Here is a 20,568-nt window from a genome sequence, read left to right as displayed (position 1 = left end):
TCTCCCTCTGCCCCTCCACCCTGCTAGCTTTCTCCCACTTTCTCTCACTCTCTCTCAAATAAATAAAATCTTTAAATCAATAAATTATCAATGAGACAACTAATTAGAAAAGCAAACTTTTCAAAGTCAAAAATTATATTTTAAGTGAATTAGCAACAATCTCTAACGACTAGCTGTCTTAAAATACTTGTTTGGTAGTAAAACATTCATTTCCACACAGGAGAGCGGAGTACGATTGTAGTTCTTTAACAGAACCAGTGTCTTGGAGGGCCTGGGTGATTCAGACAGTTCAGTGTCTGCCTTCAGCTCAGGTCGTGATCCCAAGGTTCTGGGATCAAGCCCCACATCAGGCTCCCTGCTCCGTGGGAGCCTGCTTCTCCCTCTGCCTGCCACTCCCCCTGCTTGTGTGCATGCGCGCGCACTCTGTCTCTCAAATACATAAAATCTCAAAAAAAAAAACTAGCTTCTTAACCCAGACACAAAGGAGTGTCTGCTTTACTGCAGCTTTAGGAGGAAAGAAATATTTTCTTTTTATTCTGAGATTTTTTTTTTTTTTTTCATGAGCAGCATCCTCAAGAGTAAGCCCTGGACTTCTAGTTAGCATCAAGCAAAAAAAGAATAGACCCGAGAAGCTTAAAACTTAACATATGGGGAAAGAAAAGGGCAGGAGAGGACTTAGAACAAATGGAACATGGAGCAAACAATGTTCTGCTTCTGCAGGGCACTCACTAAAGCATTTGTGGGTTGTCACCTTTGTGTGGGAGGAGCAGCAAGGCCCAGGGCAAGGGCGTGGCCATGGAGTCAGCCCAATTGGGGATGAAGCCCAGCCCTGCCACTTTGCTAGCAGTGACTTCAAGTTATTGAACCTGTCGAAGCTTGTTTGTTAATGTGTAAAACGAGTGTGTAAAAGGGCATAGCTTCGCAAGCACGAGGCATTGAAAGCATTCTGTGCAGGTGGTTTCCCCCAGAGCGGGAGGATGTGCTGTCAGGCTCTTGCCTTCCATAATCCTGCACCACCAGACTAAACACTCTTTAGGTTTCGCCTCTCCTGGATAAAACCTCAGTTTTCCCCCATTTTCTTTCTCTTCTTCCAGCTCCATTTTTCTGAGTGGCTTTTAATAAGAAACTGAAATCCAACCCTGGTTTTTCTGTCTAACCTTATTTTCTACCACTCCCCAGAATGTTCTTTCCATGTTCAACTTGGCCTCACTGCTACTCTAAAGACCCCACATTTACCTCACCAGAAGCACCTTCTCCTATGTGAACCCAGTCCCCCTTCAAAACAAAACCATCTCTGTCCCGGCAGTCCTGCTCCTCTCAGCATTCACCAGGGGCTCCCACATGCCTGGCAGCACAGACAGCCCCTGGGAATGCTCAAATGACCGGGACCCTGCCTCCCAGGGATGTATACAGCCTAGTGTGGGGACAGGTAAATCAGAAAGCACTTCCGGCGCCGTGGGAGGCAAACCCTTCCCCTGGTCCCTGTACTTGGCATATACCTCATGAGGATTTCATTACACTTTGTTCTCTTTGGCTGAGTCTCACAACCCCGGTAGATTGTAGGCATATGACTGAGTACACAGTGGGTGCCGAGGAGCTTATGCTGGCTTGATAGTTAACCTCTAGGTACACGTTTAAAAGGAGGATGGGTTGCTCGGCCTATTCTAACAGGCCTCGGCAACTTCAAAAGGTAAAAAATAAAACCGATGATGTCCAGCTGCTGGTGCTCACCATAACCTCTTGGTGATTCAAGTGGTTCCCGGGCTTTGAGAAGTCCTGTAACAGTACATTTTTGAAATGGGAAGTCTGACAGTAGAAATAAAGAATGGTCTCGTGAATGGAATAAAGTCAGCTTAACAGAGAACTTGCCGCATTGTCCACGTTTTTCTCACGTCATGGCCCAGGAAAGCGTCTTCGAAGGTTGGCATGAGCATTTCCTCATTTCTGAGTCTCTGACTCCAATGGAAAGTTCTTCCAGCGTGAACTAAGCCCTTGATCTACACGTGGCACAGCCACATCCTAAGTTCGATGTTGTGCACCAAGGATTGATATGGTTGACTCATGACAGAAATAACTTTTCCACCTGTAAATAAGCTGCCCCAACAAGATCCTATGTGTCACAAACTCAGAATATACCGAACACGCCCACACTTTCCCTCCCACTGAAATTAAACTTCATTTTGATGTGGCCTGATAGTTTTTGGGTTTTTTTATTTGAGAGATTCCCCAAAGGCATGTGTGAACTGGCTATCCTTCCCTCCTTTGCCGTATTCCCATGCCAGTGGGAGAAATATTTCAACATCCTCTCACCTCACCAATACAAAATACACGACCTAACAGGGCAGGGTGTCAGACCAGAGATTGGCTGAAAGCACCACTAATTCCCAACTACAGGGAACCCTTTCCCAAAGGGCCAACTCTGATTGCTAGAGGGAGGCATTCATTATTCTAGGTGTTGGAGACATAGCAGGGAACAGACAGAAAGGCCCTTGTTCCCATGGAGTTTACATTCTGATAATATGAGAGGTAAATGACCAAATTGTAGATAGTGATAAATGCTAGGGAGACAAAAAATGGGATAGTGTGATGATGATGGCAGCTAAGATAAAACTATTAAATCATTCTTGCAGTGCAGAGCGAGAACAGACCCGTAATGGTGTCTGTGGGTACCTGGGAAACCTGTTTGGGTGATTCTCCACATTGCAGTCATAATGGTAGCAAGCCCACACTTCAGGCGTGGTTCTAAATGCTTTTCATCTCTGCTGCCCAGTGTGGTAGCCTCCGGCCATATGGGGCTATTTAAATTTGAACTAATTCAAATCAGAATAAATGCAAGGGGGAAAATGTGATTCTCAGACCTACTAGCTGCATTTCAAGTGCTCAGTGTGGCCCGTGACCGCTTTCCCGGACGGTAGAGAGTAGACTGAATCACCACCCTAGGTCCTGTTGGCTAGCGCGTCTTCAGAGGAGCTCATTTCATTTTCCTAGCAACCCTGACAAGGCACCGCCTTCCCATTTCGCAGATAAGGAGAGTGAGGCACAGAGAGCTAGACATAGCTTGTCCAAAGTTGCATGGTTAATACAAGACAGGGCTAGGATTCAAACCATGCTTATGGCGGGGAGGGGGGGGTTAATTCGTACCCTGCTATGTCGCCAGGGCCCATAGATGACTAGAGTTCACTTACACAGTCCACCTTCCACAGGACTGCAACTGATAGAGGAGGTTACGCCTTGGTAAAACCTTGTCACAGGATGCTTTAAGATTCAGTAAAAAGAAATTCTGAGCCAAGGGCTAGGTCTTCCCTGTCCAAAAATGCAGGCCTATATTAGCACAACTCCCTCCTTGTAAAGAAAAGAGGGAGCTACAAAGCAGCAAGATAATACCAGGCTGGGGTGTGATCTCACAGAGCAGACCATCTAAGCTGTCTGTGCCTGTTTTCCAGCACGTGATGGTGGAAGATAGTAAGTACCCACCCCACTGGGCTGCGGTAAGGATTTGGTGAGGCGCAGCAGGGGGCGGTGCTCAGCACCATGCCCAGCACCTGCTGCGCCAGGCGGGAGGTGCCAGCTGTCACCACCACCATGCCTGCCCCCTTCTGTAATGGCCACTGGGATGGAAAGCTCCACCATGCACTGTGAACAGCCAGGATGGACACCTTCTCCCAAAGCTGCCATGAGACTTTGTGGTTCCAAACACTGCACACTGGAAGTGGAGGACAGCACCGGGCAGGCCCAAGGGGGAGAAGATGTGTCCTTTGGAAATAGATTTGTGTTTAGCTCATACACAATACTTGTCAATCGAGGCAAGTGTCTTACTTCTCTGAGCCCTTGTTCCTTAAAAAATGGGCATAATCATACCCATCTTGCTTAACAGTTTCAGTAATTAAATGATGATCTGTCTACAAGCCTGGTGCATTGACAGCTCATCAATAATAGCCATACTTACATTGATGAATGATTTTTAGCTTCTCATGACTAAAAAATGTCTTTGAGTATTTTCTTGCCCAGATGGCTTGGACTGACCCAGAGGCTGGGTTAGGGCAGAGACAGAACAACTTGTCATCCAACACCATCACCATTAAGCACACTCAACTGCAGTGGCCAAACCGCAGAAGAGCAGGGCAGAGCCAGCTGAAAAGCATCATGGGGCACACATGTAGCAGCTGTCTCCCTGAGGTGGAAGTTGCTCCACACACGCCCCCACACCCCCAGCAAGAAAAGTGCCCCCTTACATGACCTGATGCAAAACAGAGGAAAAACAAATCCCCCAGGCTCCCAGCTGACCCACAGACTTTAACCAGATTTGGAGAAACCAGAAGATGCTGAAACACCCAACCAAAGAATTTCGGACTTCAAATGGAAAATCTGGACACGCTAAGCCCAAATTGCTAATTTCCAAAGATGTGGATACATCGGGTGCTCATTAAAAGTATCCAGATAAAAGTGGGCCCTGGAAGAGTGCGTCATGAACCAAGATTCTAGTTAACCCCGCCATGGGAGCATGGGTCAGATACAAGGGAAAACAACAAGAGACAGTTGTACAAATGGAAAAAGTGACAAAAGTGTAAAAGAATCATGACCTTTAAAAGGTCAAGGCCATTAAGAGTAAGAGAATACTGAACTGTGCTCCATTCTTTGGAAATTCCTTACAGAACACAATGATGTTTCCTTTCCCCAATTTCTTCTGCGCGCCTCCCACAGCTGATAGCTCATCTGTGAAGTACAGCTGCCCTCCCTCTCATTTTGCTTCTCTTTATTTGTTTTCCTTTATTTCCACTGGGCTAATGTACTGGTGACTCATCTATCTAGTATGATCTAGCGTGATCCAAATTAGGTTGCAAAGATGGGCCCGAAGATGGCACACACAGCACCTGGCAGCCCCCTCGAGCCCATCAGCTACATCTGGCTCTCAGCATTGCCTGTTGAAGTGACAGACCTCTGTGGACCCATGTTTCATGAAGAGTTTCCCTCCTCTCCGGAACCTAGGGAAGTGTGGGATCCTGGGAGTTCTCTTGTGCACTGACATAATAAAGACTCATTGTGAGCAGAAAGAACTTTATGGGAGTCAGCCTGAAATGCTACCAGTAAATGTGCCTCATTCACTCTGCACTACAGGAAGTTCACAGAAAGGAAACTTTGCAGGAACTGAGTAATCTCAGGTCAGGACTGTCAGATCACAGGATGGAGAGTCAAAGGGTCACATCGCCGTAGGTGGACATGCTGAAGCCATCCAAAAGACGTGATAGGAGATGAAGATCTAGGTAAATGCTTCCTTAAAAGACTAAGTTTATCGTCTTTTCAAATTACTGGTATTCAATGTATGTTATTCATAAAAATAAGTGTCCAATAAAAACAAATATTTTACTAGTGATCATCAGAGGATATGTAATTACTGAAATTAAGTGCCTGGCCACTGTGACTTTGGTTATTGAATTGACTATTGTTAGACCATTTTAATAATTTTGAAGATCTCTACTGTTTTCCCTGTTTAAACTCTTCTGAATTAGTGCAGACTGATTTTGCAGAAGGGCAAGTCAGAGGAGGTGAATCGTTTTGGCTCAATTGCCGAGCTATATTACGAAGCTGTCTGAGATGATGCAGGGGGACTGGGCAGAGCTCACCCACCTAAATCACAAGGATAAGGTCTCTTTTCTCTGTAAGTGATAATCTTCCCAGATGCCCCATAAGGGTTTAGCTAAATATGTCCTATTAGCACAAATGAAACTATTGACTGTTCTGCCTTTTGTAAGCAATAAAGGAAAAGTTTGGCTAAATTGAAGTGCATAGAGCTTCAGTTAGTAATACCTTTCTTTCCTTGAAATCTACACTGTAATTAGGCAGGTCCACAAGATGGATAAAGGAAGCCCTATCAGTTAAATCAGTTGAAATGGTTCATCTGTTTGGCAAAGCATATCGAGAGATATTTTTAAAGCAAGTGAACACATCTTCTCAGCCTAGGACATACAATTTAGATTGTGATCATCAAGTGCTAAGATTTAAGGAGAATCTCCTATTTCATTATTGTGAAAAGGCAGTTCTGCATTTGGGTCACTACATCTTTTAGGTTACCCACCAGTAAGACAATTAAAATCTGCAGTAATCACAGTCAGTGTAGAAATGGAAACACTAATCAGATATGACCTGCTTATTTTCCCTTTGATTTAAAGGAAAATATCACTGGATAGAACTGTATGTTTGGTAAGTGGGAGACTTATATATCCCGAAATTGTTGGCTCAGGACCATCTTGATAAATGACAAGGTTACTAGAAGTTTGCAAGTGGCGTTGCTATTGAGTTGTGATGTTTTCATCTCTAGCTTCTGAAACGAGGTTACCAGGGTGGTCCCCAGAGGGCAGTCACCCTGGATGCTGTGCGGAAGGACAGGAGGAGGACCACAGGGAGAGTGGGAAGGGCCAAGTGGAGCCACCGCTTGGCCATCTCTTTCCCTGGAGGTGACTTCTCTTTAAGACTTTTCTCTTTGAAGTAAAGTGCTGAGCTGAGTCTCTACTGGTATTATGTCTGGACATCGACCCCACCCCCACCCCTAGCCAGGAGATGGGGGTGCTGGTGCTGATGTGTCTGCCACAGGGTGTGGGCATTCTGGCTATTAAGTGGCCCAGTGTTCTCGGAGGCCCAGGGCACTCCCAGAATGTACCATGTGATTTTAGGCCGTTGGAGCTCATGCATCTGCCCACCTTGGCCTGCACTGCCCACTTAGAGACACTCTTAAGACAATCTGAAACACAGACTGGTTTCTTCCTGAGATGTTTTCGTGTGGAGGGGCTGAGAACCTACCAGTGTGTAGACACCTGACGTGGTTTTTAAATAGAAGCCAAACAGAAACTCTTCAAGTATGAGATAATCAGACTGCAGAGAAACTTGGTTAATAAATCCATCATGGAGGCCCCTGGTGACTGCAGACTTCCCAGACAGCCACATATCACATTCCCGTGTCTAATTGCCAATCTCTCTAATCACATCTATTACCACTTTAATGTTAGGCTGTACATGCTTTCAGGAGGAAATGGCTGTCAGTGTCTAAAGAATCATTGATGGGCCTTGTACTTTATGATGGATAATGTCAGAGAATTACAAGAATGCATAATGCATGGGAGCAGGGAGGTGCTCAAGTGCACATGGTGATCATTGCATGTCTCGGGGAGACCCGAATTGTTGCTTTTGTAAAAATGGCCTTCCCGTTAATTATTCTTGGTTCTGGTAAACAATTCAAGCAACCCAAGACCATCCTGGAACAAAATAATTAAAAACATGATACTGCTTTGCTAGTGGATAGTTAATGATTATCTTTTTTTGAGAGAGATCTCTTTTTAATTTTTTTCTGACTATAGTACATATTCATCATTTAAGCACCTTTAGGGAGTATCAAAATAGAATTTTTAAGAAGTAAAATCATCCACAATCCACCATCTAGAGATAAATGCTTTTAACACTTTGTTGTATATCCTTCTAGATGTTGTCTCCTTTATGTAGGCAAAAATATGACAATAAATATACAACTTTTATATACTTTCTTGACTTACCCTGTTGTAGACTATTTCCTTGTTGGTAAATACATACGTACATGATCATTTGTGATGATCTCAGAGTTTGCATGCTATGCTAACCTTTTATCAGCAGACATTCAGATTACTTTGTGAGATGGTTATCTTGAAAAAAAAAAACAGAAGATGCTTTTCTTTTTTTTTTTTCTTTTTTCTTTGCTTTCTACTGGAGTTTTCCTCTTTTAGCTTTTGGGGACATACCTATTTAAAAAAGATGTGCCACCTACCTAGCCAGAGACTCTCCATCATCTCCATCTGCTCTGCCCCTCATGCTTGCGCTTTCTCTCAAATGAATTTTTTTAATTTATTCTTTTTAAGATTTTATTTATTTATTTGAGAGAGAGCACATATACAAGCAAGGGAAGTGGCAGGCAGAGGGAGAGGGGGAAGCAGGCATCCCCCTTGAACAGGAACCTGATGCAAGGCTCAAGCCCAGGATCCTAGGATTATGACCTGAGCCAAAGGCAGGACATTTAACCGACTGGGCCACCCAGGCAACCCTAAATAAAACTTTTAAAAAATCTAATTCTCTAAGAATGATTAGTAAAGATTTTCCGTCATTTTCAAGAACAATTGCATCTTTTGTTTTCAACATTTTTTTGCTTCCGGTTTGTTTTTTTTTTGTTTTTGTTTTTGTTTTCATTTTCTTTTTTTCATTAGAGAGAAACTATGAGTGGAGGAAGGGGAGAGGGAGAGAGAATCCCAAGCAGACTCCACACCAAGCAAAGAGCCCAGTGTAGGGCTCCGTCTCATGACCCCAAGGTCATGACCTGAGCGGAAATCAAGAGTTGGACGCCCAAATGACTGAGACACCAAGGTGCCCCTTTTTGCTTCCACTTTGTCAAGGTATTCATTCTCTTTACCAGAATATTTCTGGAGTGGTCATTGAATGCTTACGTGCCCTGGCAATGATGTCCTAATTCTTGGGGATTCTTAAAAGTTGAATTTCTTAAATACATGTGCAAGTGGAAATAGGTCCTACAACTTAAAACGGTTTTTTACCTAGGACTGTTGTGAATTCAGAATGTCAGTATTCATTTTCAGAGACAGTTAAGTTTTCTTTCCTAAAAGCAGGTATTTTGGATTGAGAGTTGATGGCCTAATTAGTCTTGGGCCTTTTTTAGCTTCTTGTAGAACATTTCACATTGTTTCTAAGTAAGAAGCAGGCTTTCCAGTCCCTGAGGGCGCCTTGCTCTGCCTAACTCTTTATTCTCTGCCCGAAGGCTTCTCTCCAGTGCAAATGGAAGATAAAGGCCAGCAGAAACGCTTCTGTTTCCTTTTATGTTTCTCTCTTTAGAGGTAACTAGAATTTCTTCCCTCGCTCATTTCCATACTTAGATGATGTTTTGGAAATACCGGAAGGTAGGACTCACTAAACAACTTGGGGGTGTGTCTGCATAACTGTGGGCCAGCATTTACATGAAAACAATATAGCTAACATATATAACATTTACAACTCACGTTTAGTTACAGCTAACTGCGCTTACTGCACCCAGACACTGTATGTGGCTGCAGTTTGCTCTTGAAACAACTCTATGAGTTAGATCCTGTGGTGATTTAGGTGACAAGATGGGGTTCAGATTTAATCCCGGTGGGCCTCCTCAAGAGCTTGTCTGTTCTGGTCTTGTTTATCTCCCCGTGTTCAGCAAGTTGTCTTTGGGCCTTGGTTTCTTAATCTTGAAATAAATGGGGGTTGGAATAGCTAACTGATTTTGAAGGTTTTCTCACCCACAACTGTTTGAGTCCGGGAATCTGCCTAAAAAAACCACTTCCCTGCTAGAAATCCGCTCACACTCAATGTCTACACTTGCTGCCTTTGTCCCTGGCCAACCTCCGTTTTCTCCATGGCAATGCCTGCACTCTAGGACCTGTAGGAGAGCGGTACACAGAGTCCCCAGGAGAAGGCCACAGAGGTCCTTGTCACAGAACACTGGGACACCACGGCTTGCTCAGGGCCGGAAGGCTCCCGTCGGGTCACGGGCCTTGCCAAAGGCGCAGAGAGGGCGGCAGGACGGACAGCAGCTGTTCTGATCACTCGTGGCATGAGGGAACCTAACGTGAATGGGTTATAACTTATTCATGACTAGAATCTAAAATAGCTTCTTATAACTAATTCACAGCTACCATGTGAGTGCTAGTGTGCTATTTTTTCAGATTCTAAAATTATTACCCTGGTTCCACAGGCTTTGTGTTGAGTGAAAAGATAAGTCTGCTTTTGATTGCCCAGGAACAAAGAAGTTTCCCATTTTTAAATGGTGGGACCCTTTCCCATCAAAAATACTCCATTGCTTTAGTCTAAGAAATGTGGTAAAGCACACTTTAAAATATTGCTTCTGGCGTGTCAAGGAGTTGGGGATGAGGTCATGTTCAAATCAGTGCTGCCGTAGTGATTTTTGATTAATGCGTGTAATTCTTGTGAAGACCTCCATTTGGCAACATAGGAAGCATTGTAAAATTATCTGAAGCCGGCTCGTAACGCATGAGTTCAGATGTGAAGGAAGAATGGAAGTTCGTTAGGCAAGAGAGTAGGAGGTAGTTTGCCAGGAGAATTCCAAATGGAGGGAACAAGGCATGCAAAGGCCCTGTGTTGAGGGAGGGTTGTGGCAGATGAGGTGGGGAGGACAGCGGTTTTGATGGAGGCCCTCGGGGGGCACTAGTGTGGAAGGAGGCTAGGGAGGGCAAGCGGAGCCGGCCGGGCCTCCGGGATGCATCACAGGGATGTGACATGGTCAGACCTGTGTTTGCAGATGAAAATGTAGGCAAGATCGGTGTGTGTGCTCAGGAGGGATGTTGAGGAAAAGGTATGTGTTTTAAAAGGGGGCAAAAGCGAGTCTGGCTTTTGTTCTTCCCCATCAAAGCACCAGAGCTGCTCCGGGCAGCAGGGCAGAGGTGTGGCCTTTTAACCCCACACAGACTCATTGCTGAGCCAGCCCCAGACGACGACAGGGAGTGTGGCCCTGGCTTTCGGGCTGGGCACCCTCCTAGACCCCAAAGACCAAGACACACATGCAATGCTATGCGTACCCTAATATTTCTCCTCAAGCTAGCTTAGTGGCTTCCTAAAGCCTCCTGCTAGGCCCAGAGTGCCCTGCCCTCAGCCAGCTTCCTAGACAACTTTGCTGGTGAGACTTTTTGCCATACTGGCTGGTGAGCGGTGCCCTTCAGTCATTGTCTGTCTAAGCTGGAGTGCAGAGAGCCCGTGGATCCTGCCCCGGTGAGCAGTGCAGTGTAGGCCGTCACGTTTGTCCGGGCCTGGTGTGGCTGGAGGGCACCATGCTCCCCTGCTGAGCGGCCACCGCGAGGTACCCTGCTTATTCCCTGCGCCGGGTCAGAGCGTTTGAGACGTGATGCAGACGTTTGGAAAAGCATCTGGATTCCTGCATGGAATTGAGACCTCCCCCAGCCTTCAGGATTCTCGCCCACAGAGCCTGAGGATCCAGAGGAGCCGCAAGGCTCACATGCAGCATTCCCTGATTGATGAGTTCCCTTGTCGGTGGGATATTCCTGTTTTTCCTCGGGGGAGTACTGCAAGAACAAATGACGTAAGTGATAGGAGAGCACTTGGTGCGTGTACAAGTGGAGATGGCCCATAAATAAAATTATCGTGTCATCATTTATATATTAATGCCCTGAAAGAGGAAAGAACATTACTTGTGAGTTAGGATAAGCATCGGACACGAGCTACTGACAGGCCATTTGTCCTCGTGCTGCCGCAGAGCAGCCTCGGTGAGGTCAGGGCCAACATCTCTCCAAGGACCTTCATTAAAAGCATGTTATCACCAGGAGACAGTGTTAACATCCCTCCCCACGCTGGGAGGCGGTCTTGGCCAGGTCTCCAAAACCCCTCTCTAGAATTTGGAACAGCAAGCCTTTGTCAAACATTAATTTTCCCACCATGAGGAGTGAATCGCCAATTAACAGAAATTAACTACCTTATGAATTTACCACAGGAAAAGCATCCGTGTGTGGCTTAACCTCCAAATCGTGGTCAAGGTAGCCTGTTCAGCAGGTCTCCCTTCAGGATGCCGTGTCCGCTGCCTCGGCCTGAGAACCCTGGCCGAGCCATGCGTGCCGTGGGTGGGGGTCCTGCCCTCCGGCTGCCACCATCGCCGGGCCCTGGAATGCCAGTCACTTGGAAGCCCATCTTTTGCAGCTGAGGACAGCGTCTCTGAGAGGAGAGGAGGACAATGTCCAGGCCGCGCTGCCTTTGGCCAAGCCAATAACTATAAAATTGCTGACAGCTCCCAGCAATGCTTAGAAACAAAATTGGATTGCCTGGAGACAAAAAGCCGCAATACAAAGAACCCACAATTTGTAGCATATGCCCTTTTGACACAGAAAGTGCAGTGTTGTGCAAGCCGTGCTCTGGGAGTGTCGCCCTCCATTACTGGTTGACACACCGTCGAGAGGGGATGAATGCCTTTACTCAAGCAGGATGTATTATTCATGGGTAGTAGACGCCCTCCATTTTTACCTTCATCCATCACGCTGACCCTTTCATGGATGAGTCACGAATGCTGCTTCGTGTCTCTGACTCCCAGAGTGTCTTAGAAATTCTGAATTAAGCCTCTCAGGACCACCTTCATTTCTTCCTCCAAATTAGCCACATCTCCCAGCTGTGTCTCTGTGGTTTAAATGGGAGGCTTCTGTAGCTTCGTTCTTGCCAATTTACTGGAAGGATGAGGTCATGACCGTGATTGCATGTCACAAGAGCTAAGAATAAGAAATTGAAAGCATCACTTTCTTTTAAGCTATAGCAACTCCTTGTCATCAGGAAGTCAGTGATATTGTCAGTCTCTTGAGCAGATGGAAGAGAATTGAGTAGCTTGGATACCATTAGGAGACATGACTTGCTTCCTCGGGTGTAAGTGGGCCTGCACTGTTGCTATGTATCCAACAGCTAGAGGGATCCCTGCCCAGATAGCATCTCCTCACTTGGGCTCTATGCTAACAGTTACATTAACATAGAGTGCGGAGAAGGAGAGGGCGCCAGTCGAGTGAAGTGCCGCGGGGTTGACAACACCTGTCCTCTTGCTGTCGGGGCCTCAGATGGAGTCGCCATGGCTCCCTTGCCAGCTCTGCACCTTATAGACTCCTAGTCTTCCTCTTCACTTTGTGCGTGTCTCAAGACTGTCTGCCCATAACAATGGGAAGCTTCAAGGGCACGTTCTTATTTCTGTGCTTGCCGTGGTGAACTAATAGATTACAGATTAAGTACAATTCAAAGCTGTTGATCCACTGAGGCAAGTAGAATGTGAATGCTTCTTTAAATCAGATTTAAATTTGATACAAGTAAAACGTACTACCATGCTATGATTGGAACAGGGTGGCTGCTGAGGTCCTATTTTTACTCCCTCCCTGGCCCCTTCTGGTAGATTATGGGCACATCTCATCTTGTATGACTGGTGCTGGACAAAACTGTTTTGAAATGTTAATGTTCCCCATTTTCTTTGACCAAGGCCTGTCTATAAAGTTATCATCAAGCAGGAAGCCAGAGGGGGCTTCTTCCCACAGGAGCACGCCTCCCAGCCCACCCGCGCCCCTTGGCGTGGCTGGCTCCTGCATTAAGGTCAGCTTCCTGCTCTTGGACCATGCACTGGCCAGGCAGCATCGGCTCTCCAGAACCCTGGTCCTGGGTGGAAGTCCCTGCCTGGCCCAGGGCCTGGACAGGAGGACCTGCGTTTGTAGCAAAGACAAGCCTTCGGGGTGGAAACTGGAAGGCTGCTCACCGCTCCTCATGGAAAAGCTCTGTCTGATGGGAATTCAGCCTTGGCCTCAGCTGCCGCTCGAAGTTGAGTTAGAGGCCTGGGAAATCTCACCTCTGCTCCCTAGAAGCGATCACTGCAATTTGCCTAGCCAGTTCGCTCTTGTTGGATTCTGTTTCTGACTCAACTGCACTGTAACGACCATGGTCACAGCTACCTCTTTTCACACAAAAGTAAATCTTTTCCTTCGGTCAGTTCCTGGAAGTGGAATCGTGAAGTCAGAGGGATGATACACTCCCAGGCTCTAGACACACTTTGCCAAATTGCACCCCCACCCCACCCTGGATGAGGGGAAGTGGCTAACACTGCCAGCGGATGCTGGGCTGTGCCCCTCTCCCGCCGGGCGTGTCCTTTTGTAGCTCTCTACCTGTTCCTTTTGCCCTCCCTCTCAGGCTTGCCTGTCACACTCTGTTTCCTCCTTAACTTTACTTTGGAGTGAGGCCTGTGCCCCGAGGAGATGGCAGGAAGCTTTTCTGTGTAAGTGAAGATGCGTGTCCAGTTATGAACTTTTCATAGCTCCAGAGCTGGGGTTGCAACTATGTCACTGGCCTTACAAATCACAGTGACTGGTGTCACCCACTGTGGCGACAGTACCTGAGCGTGTGGTCATCTCCAGAGCCATCCACATACTGGAAGCCCTTTGAGAAGTGGTATTCCTCTGGGAGGGCTCTTTGGCATAGCAAATGAGGAAAACTGCACTCTGAGGTTCTGTATTTGCAAGAATAATTTATAAGCAAATAATGCACATTTCGTCCTTTACCATTTTTCAATGCTGTGCAAGGCATCTTGAATTTCTTTGGTAGCTTTTCCAGAAAGACCAATTGACTTCACTACATTTCTCGAATTACAGCAAAGGCAGAGAATCTGAGGCCCTGGGAGAGCAGCTGATGACTGATGACTGAAGCCACCATGGGCAGGGAGGCAGGGTTTGGGGACAGACTCCAGATTCCCATAGTCGCCACACAGCCCTTTCCCAAAGAAGGATGCGGGACTCCTCTCAGCTCTGTGACATCCAGGGACTTCCTTCTAGAATTCTCCCTGCCTCTCCCTCCTCCTCCTTGCTTTGGCCAGCTCCCAGTACCATTTTGAGGAGACATTCGCCCCGTTGCCCAGGTGCCCGGTTTTCCTGTGAGGAAGCTGTCTGTGTGTACTTTGTCAGAGAAATCTTCGGCAGTCTAGCAGTTTGGCTCACAGTCTGTTGAAGTCTGTGCGGCATGTGGAAAGGCTAGGATTTAGAATCAGGGTACCCAGGTCTGATATATCCCTTCAGCCTCCAGAGCCACACCTCACGCTGCCTGCAACCTCCTCAAAGCCAAGGAGGGCAGGCGAAAGGCGGCGCCCTCTTCCGGCCTTCTACCCACAACCCTCATTGTCAGAGACAGCCACCAGGGTCTGTGTTCCCCGCAGGTCACCTGGATGTCAGCATGGCAGCCACAAACCTGGAGAACCAGTTGCACAGCGCCCAGAAGAACCTCCTCTTCCTTCAGCGTGAGCATGCCAGCACCCTGAAGGGGCTGCATGCCGAGATCAGGCGGCTGCAGCAACACTGCACAGGTACCTGGGCCCCACGCGATGCCCCAGAGCAGGGCCCTAGGCCCACCCGGGGCTGCAGAGCAAAGCAGGACCTGTTGTCGGGACTGTCTGAGACAGCAGCCAGCTCAGAAGCTGTGCCAGGCTCACTCAGGAGTGGGGCGAAAAGGGGTTTCACTTCTCTCTGACCTCGTTAAGCCCACCATCACTGGAGTCTCTCGCAATGTCTTCCCTTACCCCCTGCCCAACCGACGCGCATCAAGCATAAAGCTGCAAAGCCATTTCTTGGCATACTGAGGGGTTTAGAAGATCAAAATGCAATGGTTAGGATTTACAATGTACTTTGGAACCGACCGCCAAAGTGTAACACACAGAGCAAGCTGCTTGCTAACTTGTGGATGCCAGGGAGTGGCTTAGGGAAGGAAGGTCTCTCTGAGCTCTAGGAAGGACAGTGGCCACTAGTGGCTCCTGCCATTCACACGCCTGCCACTAATGCTGCCAACTCCTGCTCTGTCCGGGCAGGATTTGCAGGCTAATTGTGGGAATTGGTTCTGCATTTTCAGAGCTGATGAAGGCTTTACAAAATTAACATATATGGTTTCCTTTTTAGATTTAACATATGAGCTGACACTCAAAAGTTCGGACCTGACAGGTAAGAACTTCCTCCCCAAAAGTGAACGGCGGCATTATTTCTGGTTCTGGCACATGTTGGTGCCATTTGTTCACCAGCTACACATTTAGAAGAAAGTACATCTGCTATGAAGTGTTGCACGTGTGACCAGAGCTTTCTAAGAAAAGATAGGAAGGAAGTTTGGAGACTAAGATGTTATGATGGCCTGTCAGTGGAGTGGGAGGGAGGAGGGGTTTATTTTCTTTTGGTGGACACATATATTTCGAATGTCTTTTCTTGACTTTGATTTTTCTCCAGCAAACATCTTCCTTCTCTAATCAATAAATTAATGTAATTTAAACCAGAAAGAGGAGAAGGAGCAGGATCCCACCTCTTCTGTTCCCTGAGCCTCACCCAGGGCCTGGCACAGAGTAGGTGCTCCCGACACACTTGTTGAGTGAGGGACCAAATGACTAGATCGTCCCCAAAGGACTGTGAATACCTTTCTCTAGACTGCAGTCCCAGAAATGCTTCCCCCAATCCGAATCCTCAGGGACCCCCGAAGGTATCAGCCTGATGGCAGCTGGGGCAGAGGAGATAGAACAGGGCACCCTGTGGCTGATGACAATTAGTTGCTCCCTGGAACCAACTTGGGATTTGAAAAGTGCAGAATCCACACTGGAGTCAAGATGTCATTTCCTAAATAGGCCGCACTCTGGTGGCATCTCCCCTCCCCAGGACCAGAAGTCACTGCTTTACGTTAGTGGAGGCAGAGCCTACACATCTGGGGGAACGGGGGAAAGATACAGGCTCCTGGACCCCCTCCCCTGGAGGTTCTGATTCCGAGGCTCAGGGAGGGCACCTGAGAATCTGTTTAGAAAGTGCCCCAGCGAGGGCACCTGGCTGGCTCAGTTCATAGAGCGTGTGACTCTTGCTCTCACAGTTGTAAGTTCGTGCGCCCTATTGGGTGTAGAGATTACTTTAAAACAGTAGAAGTGAAATAAGAAAAGGAAGTAAAGTGATGCAGTGACTGAGCGCTCTGGCAGCTGGGGAAGTCTGGCTCTATGTGATTAAGAACAGTTGCCTTAGCTCAGTGTATTTGCATCTTTTATGGGGAAAGAAGGAATCTTCTAGAAAGGATGCACGTGTGGAGGAGGAGGTAGAGCAGAGTTTCCTATAGAAGGGTGGAAATCAGTAAAATAGGAGTTGTTGATCCCTGGGAACAACGGTCACCAAGAGCCTCTCTCTGGAGTCTCAGGCAGCCGGAGGAGCTTCTGGTAAGTTAGGAACCAACAGCATCAGTCCATAGCCCTGGCTTCGGAGCCCCGCTTGGCCCGCATGCCCACATGAGGCGTGCCCGCAGACACCGGCTCCCGGCCCGGCACAGGCCCCCGAAGCCCAGGGGAGTCCCTGAGCGGCTGACGGTGGGCACACACGGGGAGGCACAGGTCGACAGGATGAGCAGGGGGACCATGTGGCAGGGAAGGCGACAGCCTCCCCTCCTGTCTCCTCTGCAGCTTCAGAGCTGTGCGCTCAGCTGCGGACGGAGGCTATAGCGGTCTTTCCGAACGGTGCTTGCAGTGGAGCGGGCGCTTAGTGAATGCTGCCCAAGCAGGCAGCAATAAACGGGGAGCAGCTCCCGCTAAGTATCCGCTGAGGGCAGCTAGCCTGGGGTTGCCCTTTGTGACCTCAGCACTTGCGAACGGAGCGCTGCGGGCGCTCGGTCTGCACCCGCTGGGAGAGGGCGGGGCGGTGGGAGCAAGAGGCCCCGGGGAGGGGAGGCCGGCCTAGCCAGAAGGACTCCTGCTTCCGCTCTGGGGGGTGCTAAATCCTGCCTCTCGGCTCGCTCTTCCAGGAGATGGGGCTTCCAGAAGCAGCGAACTGAAGAGGAAATGTGAGGAGCTGGAGGCCCAGCTGAAGCTGCAGGAGGAGGAGAACAACGAGCTGCTCAAGGAGCTGGAGCAGAAGAACGCCATGATCGCCGTGCTGGAGAACACCGTCAAGGAGCGCGAGAAGAAGTACCTGGAGGAGCTGAAGGTGAAGAGCCACAAGCTGAACATGCTGTCCAGCGAGCTCGAGCAGCGCGCCGGCACCATCGCCTACCTGACCGCCCAGCTGCACGCCGCCAAGCGGAAGCTCCTGAGCGCCGGGGGGGCCTCGGACGGCAGCCCCTCCGGGAGCCCCGTGCTGGCCAGCTACAAGCCGGCCCCCCCCAAGGACAAGCTGCCCGAGACGCCCCGCCGCAGGATGAAAAAGAGCCTCTCAGCCCCCCTGCACCCGGAATTTGAGGAGGTCTACAGATTTGGGGCCGAGAGCCGGAAACTCCTCCTGCGGGAGCCGGTGGATGCCATGCCTGACCCCACCCCATTCCTGCTGGCCAGGGAGTCCGCTGAGGTCCACCTCATCAAGGAGAGGCCTCTGGTCATCCCCCCCATCGCCTCCGACCGTGGCCCGAGTGAGCAGCACAGCCCGGCCCGCGAGAAGCCGCACAAGGCTCACGTGGGGGTGGCCCACCGCATCCACCACGCCGCCCCGCCGCAGGCCCAGCCCGAGGTGGAGACGCTGGCGGTCGACCAGGTGAACGGAGGGAAGGTCGTGAGGAAGCACTCAGGGACGGACAGAACTGTGTGAAGCCTGCCCCAGGCGACCCTTCACCCTCGGCTGTCGATGCACTGTGATCACTACAAGGAAAAACTCATCCATACCTTTTCTTTTTTTTTTTCTTAATTCCCATGCATGCCAAATTTTTTTCAGACCTGTCAACAGATGATTCTTCTCCTGCTCCTCTTGCCCTCTTACTGACACCAAAATACGATCGTGTCCCTGCTGCAGAATACGTATTTACTAATCGCTGTGGCCAAACACCTGTGTGCCGAATCGCTTGCTTCTAATCCCACTCTGTGTAACCTCCGCGCGCTCGTGGACAGAGCACAGGCCGCAGGCTGCATCACTACTCGACGTTAATGAAATCGGATAGTCACACACCTCATTATACAGCCAGAGCAACACATGCCGACTGACCTTGACCCCTTGCTCCAGTTTGCAGGGCAGCCCGTCCAGAGCAGCCCCTGCTCCCTCCTGGAGACCCTGTAACCTCCCGACAAGCCTTTCCCAGGGCGGCACAGATAGCCGAGCAGCTGTAGATGTGTATCTCGGGAACAAAATAAGATGATGTTACTTCTCATACCACCACAACCTGAACGTGTGTTCATATTTTTTTGTTAGTTTTATCCAAAATGTTCAAGATCCCAACAAACTTTATTTTCTAAACCTGCCTCTTTCTGTTTTGTGTCTTTTATTAAACCACCTGAGGGAGGAGCTGGGGGGAGGTGGTGGGAAGGGGAGAAACAGCTGGCTGCCCCCCCACCCCCGCAGTAACTACAGCATTCTTACCCCATGTTCTCTCCCACAGCTCCCGCCCCTGAGAAGGCTCTGTGCTTCCAGGTCCTGGCAGAAGCTCCTCGTGCCCATGACCGGCCCCTCCCCTCTGCCCTGCTGGTGCTCCAGCCGGCTCCTCCTCTTCAGTGTAAAGCCACTCCTGCCCTCCAGCAGGCCTAGCCCCCCAGGGTGCGTGGAAGGAGGGGATGCCCAGGAGCCAGGCCCAGATGCTCTAAGTCTGCCTCCGATCCCACGCAGATCCGGCCAGGGTACGGGTAGGAGCTCACACAGGGATGACATGCCAGCTCAGGGAACTCGCCCCTACCTCCACCTGGTAGGCTGGAGAGCTCTGGAAGTGAGCAGGGCTGGCGGCAGGCAACTGTGGCCATCTCTGGTGGGGTGGCCCAGGAAGGAGACTGCCAGACACTGTCCAGCAGCCCAGGACTTTTGGCCTAATCATACGTCTCCTCTAAGAAGGGAAAGAAAACGACATACCTTAAAATGTTCTCTAGTATTTACTTCTCAAATACGCAGAATCCTTAGAAACAGTTTAACTCTTTAAGTTAAACTTAAGAAACATCTGCTTAATTTCTACAGAAAGAGTAAGTCAGCTGATTTCAAATGAAAAGAAAATCCCATGTCTGTCCACCCCCAGCTGCTCCAGGCCCCGAGAGCTGACCGCAGACGTGACCACTGCTGCCGAATGCCTACATTTCCACCGCCAGCCACGGACAGAGCTGAGTGTGCAGGTTTCTTGGCCCAGAGAGTCAGTCAGAGTTCAGGGTGAGGCACACCCCCTGCAGCACCCAATGAGAAATGTGCTTGGAGGTGAAGAGATCAGCTTCAAACACCAGGCCAACTCCCATGGCGTTCCTTCTCATGGAGGTGGTGTAGACCGGCGTCCGGAAGGTGTTCTGCAAAGGAGAGGCAAGTGAGGGGAGCACCACAGGAGGGCAGAGGAGCTCAACCTCGGGCTGTGGGACACTCCGTGTGCGAGCAGATGGTGCAGTGCACAGCCCCCCACCCCGGCTGGGCTGCCCTCCACAGCCGAGCACAGACAGGGCTGCTGCCCAGGGATACGCTCAGGAAAAGTGGATCCGGGCTGCATGAGCCAGGAGGACCCTGCTGCTGCCGCCGCCCTGGATGTAGGGACTTGTGTCAGGCAATGCCCACAAGACGTGATGGGGAGGGAGGCATTTCTCCCTAAGTCAGGCTGGACCACAGCTCGGAGCGTGAAGCCACGCCGCCTGGCAAGTCCCTGCTTACACGCCTGTGCACGCGTGGGTCTTCCCGTGAAGTGACTCCACGCTCTTGCCCTGGCTCAGGGCTTCCCTCACCCATGAAAGGTTAAAGAGCAAGACCATCTGAACCACCCCAAGCGTGACCCCCCCCCCAACCTGCAGTTTGAGGCGATGGGCTTCGATGGGGATGATCTTCAGAATCGGTAGATCGACCACCAGCACCTTGGGTTTGCTCTTGATAAGACATCCTCTTTCTACATCCCAGTCAGCGCCTTCTAGATACAGTCCTGAGACGAAGCATCCTGGAGATACCAGGAAGAGACCGGGATTCACGGGGAGGCACCGGCAGCTCTCCCCGATGTCTGCGGCTCACACACAGAGACAACCAACCGACTCTCCTTCCCCAGACACAGCCCAGGCCTTCTTCCAAAAGAGGGGGCCGTCCGTCCTTCTCTTTGTGGAGCGACAGCCCAAACAGGACA

The 20,568-nt window shown here is 49.4% G+C and overlaps 2 protein-coding genes across 2 annotated transcripts in view; one reads left to right on the top strand and one right to left on the bottom strand.

Annotated features, from left to right (window-relative positions):
- Positions 1–19,458, top strand: part of CCDC92 (coiled-coil domain containing 92) — a 30,314-nt gene extending 10,856 nt beyond the window's left edge. Inside the window, exons 2-4 of the mRNA XM_080820965.1 lie at positions 14,735–14,881; positions 15,468–15,509; positions 17,323–19,458. Coding sequence (XP_080677091.1) covers positions 14,752–14,881; positions 15,468–15,509; positions 17,323–18,098 — 948 coding nt within the window. The 5' untranslated portion in view covers positions 14,735–14,751 and the 3' untranslated portion in view covers positions 18,099–19,458. The remainder of the gene's footprint in view (positions 1–14,734; positions 14,882–15,467; positions 15,510–17,322) is intronic.
- The window catches only part of DNAH10 (dynein axonemal heavy chain 10), a 132,296-nt gene continuing 131,071 nt past the window's right edge, over positions 19,344–20,568 (bottom strand). Inside the window, exons 78-79 of the mRNA XM_080821641.1 lie at positions 20,243–20,388; positions 19,344–19,759 (exon numbers count right to left, since the gene is read on the bottom strand). Of these exons, the coding sequence (XP_080677767.1) occupies positions 19,613–19,759; positions 20,243–20,388 (293 nt within the window). The 3' untranslated portion in view covers positions 19,344–19,612. The remainder of the gene's footprint in view (positions 19,760–20,242; positions 20,389–20,568) is intronic.

Source organism: Martes martes, assembly GCF_963455335.1.
Source record: "Martes martes genome assembly, chromosome: 13".
Lineage (NCBI taxonomy): Eukaryota > Metazoa > Chordata > Mammalia > Carnivora > Mustelidae > Martes > Martes martes.
The sequence above is the reverse complement of the archived record's forward strand: the minus strand, read 5'-3'. Positions and strand labels throughout refer to the sequence as shown.